Here is a 12727-nt window from a genome sequence, read left to right as displayed (position 1 = left end):
GGTACTAGAGTCTGAGGAGGTCTGCATACAAGTGGTTAGATACTCTTAAGATACATGTTTGATGAGAATGATAAAAAATTTTAAAGGGTAAACTCTGCCAAGCTCGTTTAGTGTATCAGACCTATAATGACTAGGGGTCTATTTCCCAAGATTATTTTCCTTCACAGATTAAGAGAAATGAGAGCGAGTTGAGTAATTTCTCAATGTGTGTTTGAAAGAGAACAGTCATCTTATCTCTTCATGACCCAACTTTTTCTTTTGATTGATCTTGCATAGTTCTTTTCAACCTTTGTTCATGATACCTGTAATGATGCAATCACAAGTTGGCTTTAATACAGGGTATAAAATATAAAACCTCACATTACAGGTTGTAGGGACGCTAACATCATATATTTCACCATAGAAGTCTTTCAAGGGGCGACACCACTGGTGGTACACCAATAATTTCAGCTTACTCCTCTATTTTCTTCTATAAAGTCCATAAAACCAGTCAAACACTATGAAGTTCCCAAGGCGGGCTTTTGGTACATATTAACATTTATAATATTATTCACTAACAGATCAACATTTTATAAACATTACCTCATAACTGAGAGGCAAGTAAGCAATTATACAATGCCTTGCATATAGTAGATGCTCAATAAATGTTTGAATAAATGGATAGTGGTTTTGCCTAGAGAGAAGAGGAAAAGGAAGAAATGATAGTACTTCATAACAAGATATCTACATGGCAACAATAAAGTGGGTGCAGCACCTTCATTAGATCTGGTTATTGACCCTGACATAAGACCAGTAGGATTTACCAAACTAATGATCAGTCTAGGACAACATCAACAAGAAAGTTTCCCACACTTACTAAAGGTCAGCATTTCATTATAAATGGATTAATAATCTTATACCACACAAAGAGACACCTCATTCTTTTGGTTTCACGGGTGATAATCCATGTGGCCTTTGCTACTCTGGTTAAATAAATTCATCAGTACTAAAGATAAGTAGTTCTTCTAGAAACACTCAGCTGAACTGTTCTTTTCCTATACACCAGGTTTCAACTCTGTTTTGGTGTATTAAGATTTCAAGACCCTAAGAGGTATTTATCAAGTAATACCTAAACTCTGTGTGGACTGAGTGGACTGAAATAAAATTTGTGTTTTATTGTCACAAATCTTCTGAAGCAATTATTTTCAAAGAAAAGAAAACTGAGAGGATCTGGGCTAGAAATTACATTTGCATAAAAAATAAAAATAAAAAATATTAACTGATAAAAAAAGTTATGTGTGTGCAATAATTCTCAGTATCACATTTCTACATACAAGCATAATGAGGTAGCTAAAAAGAACATCATGTATTGAAGGGGAGAAGAGTTCACTCCTAATCTCAAGTCATAAAAACAGAAAACAGGAACCAAAAAGACAGTTCTAATATTTACAAACGACTATAAACACAGAGATAAGTTGAAGCGTATTTTAGAGTTCCCAATGCTGATAAGGAAATCCTTTAAATTACAATAGTAGAACTTTGTCTCTCTAAAACCACCACTGTTTATGTCATCATACCGCCCCAAAATGCCTCTATCCCAAGATTGATTTTCCATCCTGCACTATGTCAGGAACTCAAGAGACTGCGCACCAAGCAGTCCAGGAGCCGTGACAACCTCAGCTCCATCCCATTAAACTTAAAGGGAAAGGCAATGCATTAAAAAGGGACTGACCCTGGTGAGAAAAGCATTTCTGTTTTAATACCAAAATGGCAGAAAAAAGCCACATAACTAAGCCCCAAAACTGATTTTCTATCCTTTTTAGTATTGCTGTTACCCTTCTAAACAACAAATAGTTTATACCTGTTTTGGTGATTCCAACAAAAAAGCAGCTTTTGAAAAGAATAAAATTAAAAATAAATTGGTAACAGTATGATTACTTTTATTGATACCTAAGTTACAATTTAATTTTGAATTTAAGTTCCTCCAAATGGACAAAAATATTTGATGCTATTTGGAGACAGAAGAAATGTTTGGGCCCCCACAGTTAAAACATTCAAATACTGACTTTTGAATACGGTAACTGTCTAGACCAAGGAATAAAGCCTAGAGAAATTTTACCCTGATTAAGAGAAACTAACTAAAGGGAAGATATTTGCGTTTGGCACATCTAGCAAAAAGGCTAATGACTTACTTGAAGTACAGGTCTTTGAAAGTGAAATGTGTTTCCACAATGCCTGTGGTCTTCACTCTGGTCCGCAGGACATCTTGCTGAGTTGGAATGTAGTTGGTTTGGGATATTCTATCCAAATCATTTAGGTAACTAAATAAAATACACATTTATTTTTACCTGGTAAAACCAACCATGTGCACAGAGAGTTAACAGATCAAATCAGTTCCTTGCTAAAAGTAGATTCTGAACCTGTCACTACAGTGGCAGACCAAAATCAGATCTTCATTGTCACAGAAACAATTATTAGAAAAAAACGGGAATCAACTAGCACAGGACAATTAAAGCCTGTTCTAAATACAATATACAGACAGCTGTGCATTGCACAATACAAAAAACAAACCAAAACAAAAGCTCTCCCACATTTAAAGTGAATGGGTCATCCGTATGTTTAAACATTTGACAGGACATTAGAGAATGATGTTTGAATTACTAACATTTTAAAAATCTATGCTCAACAAGTATTTCGTTTCCATTCACGAAAATAGAAAGTTGTGGGTTGTTTTTAGCCTCAAACAAACTGTAAACACCTTCAAAGAAATTTGTCAGTGGAATAATTAAGACTGCTTCCAAGCTAAATTAAATTCTTCATAATTTCAAGGTTTCCTAAAGATTTTTTGGCTAAAACAGTGAGGAACAGTGGACATCATTATAAGTGAATCATTAATGATCTTCAATAAAAATAAGTACTATCACTAATGTTAAGGAATCAGTCAAGCTTAGATCAACAATTATGAAAAATAAATAAATCATGTCTTCAAGGTGTAGTTGGAGGATTCAGAGCTTACTGATGATGGAAAAAAATACAATCTAGCTTTGATGACTACTGGGGAGTTATTTAAACTAAGTATCTGCAATTAATAAGTATTATTAAAAGATGGGCAAGAATCCTGAAATGTTTCTAAAGTCAAATTTTCATTTTAAAAATGTTTTTCAAATATCATTTAATTTCTTATTATACCAATTTCAAATATCATTTAATTTCTTCTTAAACCAATTTCTTCTTATACCAATTTAATTCCTTCTTATACCAGGATGGGAAAAGTAGGAAAACATATTGGAGAAAATACCTTTATGCTTTAAAAGTGTCTTCATTTAGTAAGGAAATGGATACAAGTAATAAGAACTTACCAAGCCCCCAAAATGCATGTTAAAAAAATACATTCTGAATACAGGTCTCATAAACAAACATGTAAAAGAAGCAAAATAGGATAGCATGCTATAGTTTAATGGAAGTGTTAATTCCAAATTTGCTAAAACTACTGGTATGTAACACTCAAGAGAATGTCCTCAACAAATAGATGCTTCAATTTTGTTCCAAGACTCAACATTTTCTTTCTGCATAAAGTCTGCTATTGTGATCTGGCGAAAGATTTATAAGTGGTGGCTAGTACCAGAGAAATCCATAGTCACAGAAAGTTGGATGCCTAAAAAGGGGTATCACAATTTTAAATTCCCTCTTTAGTTGGCAATCAATGCAAAGCCCTTATACCGAGGGAACTTACTGAGTTGGAAGAGATCCAGGACCCAGCTGCAATAGAGTTTTCTCCTGTTTCATTTGCTTATTATAAACTACCATAGAGCTACTTTCATGGTGCCAAGTCTCCCATTGACATTCCAAGAAGAAAACACTTTTCTCTAAGTCATACAAAACAACTGAGGGTTCCTATAACCAAACTGAAACAATCTTTGTAAGGGATCCTATGGACTTCTAAACACTTCCTTAAGGATAGGCATTCAACTTTCTCTAGAGTCACCATGTTATTTTCTGTTAGTTCCACAGAGAAAAATTACTTACTATGAAGCAGAATCATTGAGCTGATATTCCCTGGATCTGCAGAAGCAGGCCTGCACCCCACCATCTCGCCACAACCGTTTAATCACTCCTGCTAGTTCTGGAGTCATGACTCCTTCTTCGGCGCTGCCAGCTAAAACAAATAATTGCCGGGCATCGTCCTGAAAAAAGAGAGACAGAAGATTCTCCATTTTTTAAAAGACTTGACAAGAGTTTCTTTAAAACACACACACACACACACACTATATTATTTCAATGAAAGGCAAGCGCAGTGTGAGAATTTACAATGAAGTCTTTCCCCCTTCTCACTCCACTACAGTCAGAAGTGCAGAGCTGAGCTGAGGGATGATTTCACTCCCCCTACCACTTCTCCCCACACCACCATCCCCTGAAAAGATCTCTTCTCACTGGCCTGTAAATCTCCATCCTGGTTACTCATAATTTTTGACAGAAAAAAACTGGCCTGTGAGACAGACACATGTAATTCATTCCTATTCTATTCAAGGAAGCACACAATAAAAATAGAAATGAAAAGACTAGCACCTAAGAGGTAAAGTCGCAACATGTCCAAGGGAGTAAAACAAGTTTAAGGAAAAACTGTTCTCTTCTTCCCCCTGCAGTTCAGATGGAGGAACAGGAAGAAGCAGAGACTGGGACATTTAAGAAGTCTGGAAACCTAGTGGGGGGAATAAATCTCTCAGGGAACATTCAGTCTCTAGACTTCCCCAAAGGAATGATAGTCCTCTAAATAATACAGGGGAAGAAAGGATGCAGGTGGAAAAGAAAGTTATACAGAGAGACTTAATCAAAACTTCATGAGTCATAAACATAGCTTTGCAAGTGGTTCCAGTTTTTAAACTTAAAATATGGGCGAGGGAGAGAAGACGGGAAAGGGCCGTGAAACTGACTTGTCTTACCCTTCACAGCCCTATTTGTCAGGTTGTGTGAAAACGGAAACCCGTCTCATGGGATGATTGCCACACCTCCATTTAATATTCATCTGCCTCAGAAGATTTCTGAGTAATTATAAAAATGCATATACTAAACGCATGTAATGGGTAAAGGAAAAGGAAGGGAGGAAGTGGAGCAATCAATTCTATCACAAGTTGTCATTAGGACAATAAATGAGCAAGCAAAACATTTCAGACCATAGGGGAAATGACAACCAAAAACTTCTAAGCAAAGCATAACAAATCTAACCAGAGTGCACTCCAATGAATTCTGCCAAACGCAGGGTCTTCAGCCTTAATGACTTTTGCCGAGATAAAGAAACTTTCTCTACCACCTACATTCCCATTCTCTCTTTTCAGAATTTTAAATAAAGGAATGAAATGACTGAGAAAAGCTGAAAAATTACAGAAATTGGCGAACACACTCAACAGTGAGCACGTCCTCCTACATATATGTCATAATGCTTTATTTAACATTTGACAGTTCTATAGTCCCTTGGTTCTGAAATTTGACCTGTACACTCATGCAGGAATTCAAAAACCTCAATAAAGCAATTACTTTTTTATTTTAGTAACACCACGATTCTAATTTTAGAAACTGTAAAACAGAGAGCTATTGCTACATAATTTTGCTGTTGCAACTTTGTAAACACTGTTTTAGGAGGAAACATTTTGCCTTTACCACTTAATCTCTTCCACTGACCAATCTTGTTTCCCCACTATAAACCTTTATTGGTCTATAAAGAGGCCCCTCTATACAATGAATGTCATACCTTCACCTACGCAGACATGAAAAGCAACCTATCCCACATCCAGCTCTATGTTTTTCCATTCGCTCTCTAAACAATCATAATAAAACTAGAGGATAAGAGAAGAGCTATAAAGATAAATTCTTACATGTGGAAACAAAAAAGAGAAACTTCAAAAAATTATATAGGATTGTAGATTAGGATGGGTGGACACTGGAAAGGTAGATGATACAGGAGGCCTGAGAGGAATTAATGATGCCATCTGCATCTGGTGACAAAGGAGTGTTAGGAGCCAAAGATTAATGACACTGATTCGACAAACTAAAGAAAGGAGAAGGAGGGATACTATGGTCTAAATATGTTGAAATCCTAATGCCCAAAGTGCTGGTGTTAGGAGGCGGGGCCTTTGGGAGGTACTCAGGTCAGGAGGGCGGGGCTCTCATGAATGGGATTAGTGCCCTCATAAAGGAGACCCCAGAGATATCACTTCAAGACGTCTGCAACCTGGAAGATGGCCCTCATCCTACCATGCTGGCACCTGATCTTGGACTTCCAGCCTCCAAAAGTGTGAGAAATCAATTTCTGATGTTTATAAGCTACCGAGTCTATGGTATTTTATTATAGCAGCCCAAACGGACTAAAACAGAAAATGTCAACTGCATCTGGTGACAAAAGAGTGTCAGGACCCAAAGATTAACAATAACCAATTTGATAATGGAAATGAAAGGAGGGATCATCAAGAGATATAAAGAGGACAGAGGGTGAGAAATAAAAAAAGGAAGAAACTAAGAGACAAAGTAAATAAGATGGCGAAAACGCCAACAAAGAGAGGGAAGAGAATAAATACAGAATTACTGACTGGTTACCAGATACAGCAAATACAACACAGAGGTAGAGCTAGGTATAAGAAATGAGAAAAGGGAGGGAGAAAACAAGAACACAGGAGAGAGTTGGTAGGAAGAGCGGAAAAATGGAAAAGAAGGAAGAAAAGCAGGAGGTGAGAGAAGGAACAGACAGGAGTAAGACAAAAACAAGGCCTGTTCTTGCCTTAGCTATCACACTGTTCCCTTCTCAGAGGCTTAGAAAAATCAAGTCTCTACTTTTTGTGAGTTGGTACCTTTTAACAAAAACAGAAGTCATGCCTCACATCCCTCTTCCATTCTTCTTTTGCTACCTTTCCAACCCTTATTCTTGCTCCTCTTCCCTAGGCCATTTCTAAGATTTCCTAGTCTAAATACCACCCAATTATAAACACCCTTGTATTATTTTTCCCTTCGACAATTTCCCCACTGGTTTATTGACTATTCATTTGCTGAACTGAGAGTTACTTAAAAGAGTCCCTAAGCTACTTCACAGACACATAGGCGTTGCCTTCCCAGGAAGGCTCCCCAGGCAGCTCCCCAAGTCACTTCCTCTTATTGCCCATGGCAACTAAGTATGACATACTGAATACAGCTGATAACTTAGTTCTAGAGAATCATTCTACACATTCCCAGCCTTCTCTTGGAATTTAGCTGATGATGACATAAAAGATCCCCTGCCTTCATTTTGTCCCTCACACCACTGCATCAAACATCCTAATTTACAAACTAGAACTTTAGGGCCCACTGAGTATTATAATTAATCAACATGACTTTTGACTATCTGACATGTGCAAGAATTATATCAGGACATGGTAGAACCAATTCTATAGTCTATAGCTCGGTGTAGTATTTGAACTACATTCCTGAATATCTGAAAATTGCCTCTAAAATGTAGGCTTAGTATGCATGTCCGTACCAAGTTTATTCTGGGAAACTGGTGTTTACCTTTAATCTCTACACCTCAGAAAGCATGGCAACCTCTTTTAGATTATATCGATTTACTATCATTTGTTACTGTAAATTAAAAAACAGGGCTGTAAGAGAAGCAAGTGAATGAAACAGTTATCACAGAAACCTATAGCATATCCACAGAATCCCATTTCCTAGAGTCTCCTTTGTGTGGTAATCTAATATCTCCTAAAGCAGATTGCTAACACTTCTCAAATGAGCACACAGAACTTCGCTACATCTTATCTTGTTACTTAAATTCATTTCCCTGAAAGACGAAACAAATTTTGCTTAACTGCACCTACTGAAAAAGAGCAAGTAAAGAGGAAATGAGAAACACTTACAGCTCGGGCAGCTTCCCCAAAGTCGATTTTCAGTCGTCCCATGGCTCTTATGATTGCAATGATGGACTGTATAGTATTGCTGTAGACAACTACTTTATACTGTTTACATTCTTCTTCTGAATAGCCATCCTCATGAATGATTCTTTCAAAAGAAGAAAACCACAAATCATTACCATGGACCTAAAATGAAAAGACGCTATGGACCTGTATGTATCATGAGGAAATGTAGTCTTACAAAAAAAAGGCCATGTTTCACTTACTTCATCTGTTTCACAATGGTGCTTTTACCAGATTCTCCAGCACCTGAAAGAAAAGAAAATCAGACTTTGAATTCATCTGTAACCAAACACAAAAGCATGAAATCAACATGAATAATTCCAGATTAATGGAAACCACAGGTCCTAGGGAAAACTTTGGTGAGGCTTTCTATCAGGAAAAACTACTAAGCTTCTTTCTCCATTAGAGTTTTTACTTTCTTTACATAGCTCAGCAAGTAAATATAAGTCATTGAGTGTCCCGGGGCCTAGCTGGTATCACTTGTGCAAAGCAGGCGTTCTGAGGGAGACAGGCCAACATAAACACCTCTAGGACCTCATCCTCTACGTGAAACATCATGATACAGACATGAATATACGCAAAAACGAAATGATTAGTGTTTGGCCTATTCACTTTTATCCATTCCTCTATCAATGCCCATGGACCCGAGGAATGACTCAAGAGCAATCCTCCCAGCCATGGACCTAAAGAGTCCAAAACAGAAGCAGAGGAGACATCGTCTGTCCCCACCACTTTTTCACTGCATACTACCTTCCCAAAGCGCTTCCCTCCTCGCCAGCCAGCGGGGAATCACTTTAATGACGAACTCCTTGACGTTCCACCTACATTTCTCTAATCAATTCATTCTCCCACCTCTCAAGATGCCTGCTTCACACTACCGCCTCTCCCTCAAAACTTACAAGCCACTTTCCACTTCTCTCATCTGATGATCCTGCCCCTCTTATTGAAAAAAATTAAAGCACTCAGAAAAAAAATCTCATTTTCTCATAACCAAATCCACCTATCTACGTTCACTTCCATGAATATTCTCTACCATCATCAATGGACAAACCGCCTCTGCCAATGTCTTAGACTAACCCTGCCAACTGTGCACTTACCCGCCTCATCGCACCTACTCAAGGTCTTGGCTGCTGCAACTATCTCGTGTCACTCAAATATCAAGTTTTCTCTCCCCACTGGGTCACTCTCATCAGTACACAAACTTACTGTACTACCTTCCACCTTAACATCCACACACCCCGCTCTTACCTTCCTTGACTCCACACATCTTCCTTTAGCTACCACTCCATTTTTCTCTCCTCCTCTTTACAGCCAAACCCGAGTTGCCTGTACTCATGTTCTCCAGTTCTGCACCTCCAATTTTCTCCTTAACCCACTCCAACCAGGCATTCCTACCCACCACTCCACTGAAACCACATCAAAGTCTCCAACAACTTCTATCTTAACAAACCCAGTGGTCAATTCTCAGTCTTCATCTTACTCGATCTCTCAAGCAGAATTTGTCCAAGTTGATGACTTCTCCCCTTGAAAGATTTTCTTCACAATGTTTTCTTCCAGACCCCACATCCTCCTGGTTTGACTCCTACCCCACTCCTCAGTTTTCTCCTTCCTGTCTCTGAATTTGAAAGCTTGTGTTGCTTTCTTGGCCCTTTTCTCTACCTATATTCATTCTCTAGGTCATCTCATCTAATCTCATGGTTTTAAACACTCATAAACTGGTAATAATGGTGAACATCTAGCAAGTACTGTGTGCCGGATGCTGTTCTAAGAACTTTGTATTATTTAATATCATTTAATCCTCACAATAACCCTATGAGGTAAATATTATTATTATCCCCAATTTATAGATGAGGTAAATAAAGCAGAGAGAGGTCAAGTTAACTCGTCTACAATTACACATTAAGTGGCAGAGCTGAAATGTGCATTCACACAGTTTGGCTCCAAAGTTGTACACTGCCTCTATGCTAATGATTTCCAAGTTTAGATCTCTAATCTTGGCTTCTAACCTTGGCTACGAACTCAAAGATCTGAATCACCTATGTGACATATCTCATTAGATTTCTACTAGTAGGCATCTCAAACTTAAAACGCCTCAAACTGAGTTACTGCGTCCCCACCTTTACCCCCCAAATCCTGCTCCACCCTGTTTTCTCATCTCAGTAAATGTAAATGACACTAGCATTCACTCAGTTGCTCAGGTTAAAAAAAGGTAAGTGACATGTAACTAACATTCAGATCAAATGTGGGGGCCAGTACCAACATGTATAATAAATATTAGTAAAGCCAAATTTTTAAAAGTAAATATAAACATAGTGCTAACAGCTTCTTCTTGCACGATGGATCAACATGAGCACACTGGAACCCACAGGCCTCCATCAACGCAAAAGCTTCCTAAATAGTCCCATGCTTCACACCTTCCCTTTCCTGTGGTCAGTTTTCCACTCAGTAGCTGGAATGAACTTTGTAAAATGTAAATCAGATCATGTCACAACTCTGCCCCCAAACTCTCCTATGGCCTCCAATTACACTCCAAATAAACCCCGTGGGCAGTGAGGCCCAATGTGCTCCGGCCCGCTCACCTCCTCCCCCTCTACTCCTAGCCTTCTCCATTTTGTTCTCTCTGCTCGTCAAACCAGCCTTCTTGCTTTTCCTCCAACATACCAAACTGGTTCTCAGTGAACCTGATCCTGACTCATGGTCTTTGCATTTACTATTCCTTCTGCCTGGAAAAGTTTTTTCTTCTTCATTTAAGTTTCTGCTTCCCCCACAGAGAACAGCCTTCTCTGACTAATCCATCAAAAAGCCCTACCCCAATCATCCTCTCTCCCTTGACTCTGGGGGATAATTTTTCAAAGTACTTGCCACTTCTTCACATTACAGATTTGTTCATTTCCTGTCTTCTTCACTAAAATATAAGTTCCATGAAGGTGTTTTTTTTTGGGGGTGGGGGAAGGGGAACAGGACTTTATTGGGGGAACAGTGTGTACTTGTTGTCCTTTCAATCGTAGTTGTGGAGGGCGCAGCTCAGCTCCAGGTCCAGTTGCCATTGTTAGTTGCAGGGGGCACTGCCCACCATCCCTTGAGGGAGTTGAACCAGCAACCTTGTGGTTGAGAGCCCACTGGCCCATGTGGGAATTGAACCGGCAGCCTCTGGCATTAGGAGCATGGAGCTCCAACCGCCTGAGCCACCGGGCCGGCCTCCATGAAGGTTTATTCCTCCCTGTATTCATTCCCAGGGCCTAAAACTGAGACTGACATAAATCGATTATGCAACTTAAATGTTGCTGAATAGATAAATGACGAATGTTTAATAAATATGATTCTTTACTAAATATTTCTCAATTCTATCAACCAAAAATGTTAAATAAAAATTCAAATAACTTAAAAATTCCAGACATCTACATTTTTACAAAATCAAAAGGGATATTTACATATGACTTTATCTCTGTTCTTATCACCTAATCAATAATCACAGGTAGCACTGAAATAGTTAATTTTTAAGTAGCACACAGAGAACTTTCTAATGACACTGTTAGAAATAAATAATTTCTCCCGTGCATCTGAAAAAAAACCCTGATGATTCAGTTCTGGGGAAGAAAATACAAAAGCATGCCAATTATATTTGAAGTAGTTTAAAACAGAATTTCCAGATAATCCCATGTTAGCAATAGCTACTAAATTAACTAGGAAAACAGAGATTAATGAAGTAATGTGCACCATTCTTTTACATAGTGAAAACAGCATTTCTACCATTTATGTTGGATTATTTTGAGTGAAACAGTAAGTTTATTAACCTCAGAATCAATTTCTATCCGTTGCATTAATTTGTACCCTGTGAAGGTGCTGATTAACTGTATTTATATTTACCTCTCTGTTTTTCCAAGGCTACCTGATAAAATGTCACACTGCCCTTTTCTTTATTACGACTATATATATATTCACCCACGTTATTAAGCATCCAGTTCCATCTCTTAAAAGAAGGCACCTCTTACCGACCACAGAATTAAACTAAGGATTTGTTTTAATGGGTGTGCCAGGGCACTCTACACAAATAAAGAATGAATCGCTTTATACCAAAAGTCTTTGACCGATTCAGCTTCTAGATCACCATGAAAAATGCCACCATCTTACTTTTCTTCCAAGTACGAAATCTAAGAATCATCTGGAACCCACTCTCTCTTCTCTCCTTACATCAAGGTGTAACAAAATCTTCTCTCTTCTTATGCATTTCTCAAATTAATCCTTTCTACTCCTCACATGTCAGAGCCTGACACTGCACCCACGGTGTTTAACTGCTGTCATTTTCTCAAACTTCTAGCTCAAAGCCCCTCTTCCTTCTCATAATTTCCAAATGGCACTAGTAAAACAGCACCAATCTATCTAATAATTACCCAAATTCTTCTAACTTTTCTATAACCCTTTCTCATTAGGTCTGAACTCTCATTTTTACCTCAGTCCCCTGTGCTCTATTGCTTCAGCAGTCCCCCTCTAATAACATCCCACCCTTAGGATTTCCACCAAACCGCTTCCCGTGTCTCACCTCCCTCTCCCAATTCCTATGTGGTAACTGGAACTTCCTAATTTTACCTACATCTTTTCACCTATCTTCCTTCAAAAGTTTAAGGGGAGATTCATTTGTCCAACTTCAATCTACCAGGGTAGTAATCATAAGGATATAAAAAATGGGATCGACACAAAGGAACTGCAAAGACAAAATCTATGTCTTGGAGAGGGAGAAGCTGACGATAAGTCTGGAGGCAGAAGGGATGGGACTGGACCGGGGACAGGATATGCAGGGGAGAAAAGACTGAAAG

At 38.4% G+C, this 12727-nt stretch overlaps 1 protein-coding gene across 1 annotated transcript in view; it reads right to left on the bottom strand.

Annotated features, from left to right (window-relative positions):
• Positions 1-12727, bottom strand: part of GNAI3 (G protein subunit alpha i3) — a 33796-nt gene that overhangs the window by 7847 nt on the left and 13222 nt on the right. The window contains exons 2-5 of the mRNA XM_033092732.1: positions 8117-8159; positions 7857-7998; positions 4006-4163; positions 2172-2300 (exon numbers count right to left, since the gene is read on the bottom strand). Of these exons, the coding sequence (XP_032948623.1) occupies positions 2172-2300; positions 4006-4163; positions 7857-7998; positions 8117-8159 (472 nt within the window). The remainder of the gene's footprint in view (positions 1-2171; positions 2301-4005; positions 4164-7856; positions 7999-8116; positions 8160-12727) is intronic.

The sequence above is a fragment of the Rhinolophus ferrumequinum genome, chromosome 22 (assembly GCF_004115265.2).
Source record: "Rhinolophus ferrumequinum isolate MPI-CBG mRhiFer1 chromosome 22, mRhiFer1_v1.p, whole genome shotgun sequence".
NCBI lineage: Eukaryota > Metazoa > Chordata > Mammalia > Chiroptera > Rhinolophidae > Rhinolophus > Rhinolophus ferrumequinum.
Note: the sequence above shows the minus strand (reverse complement) of the source record. Positions and strands in the feature narration are given on the sequence as shown.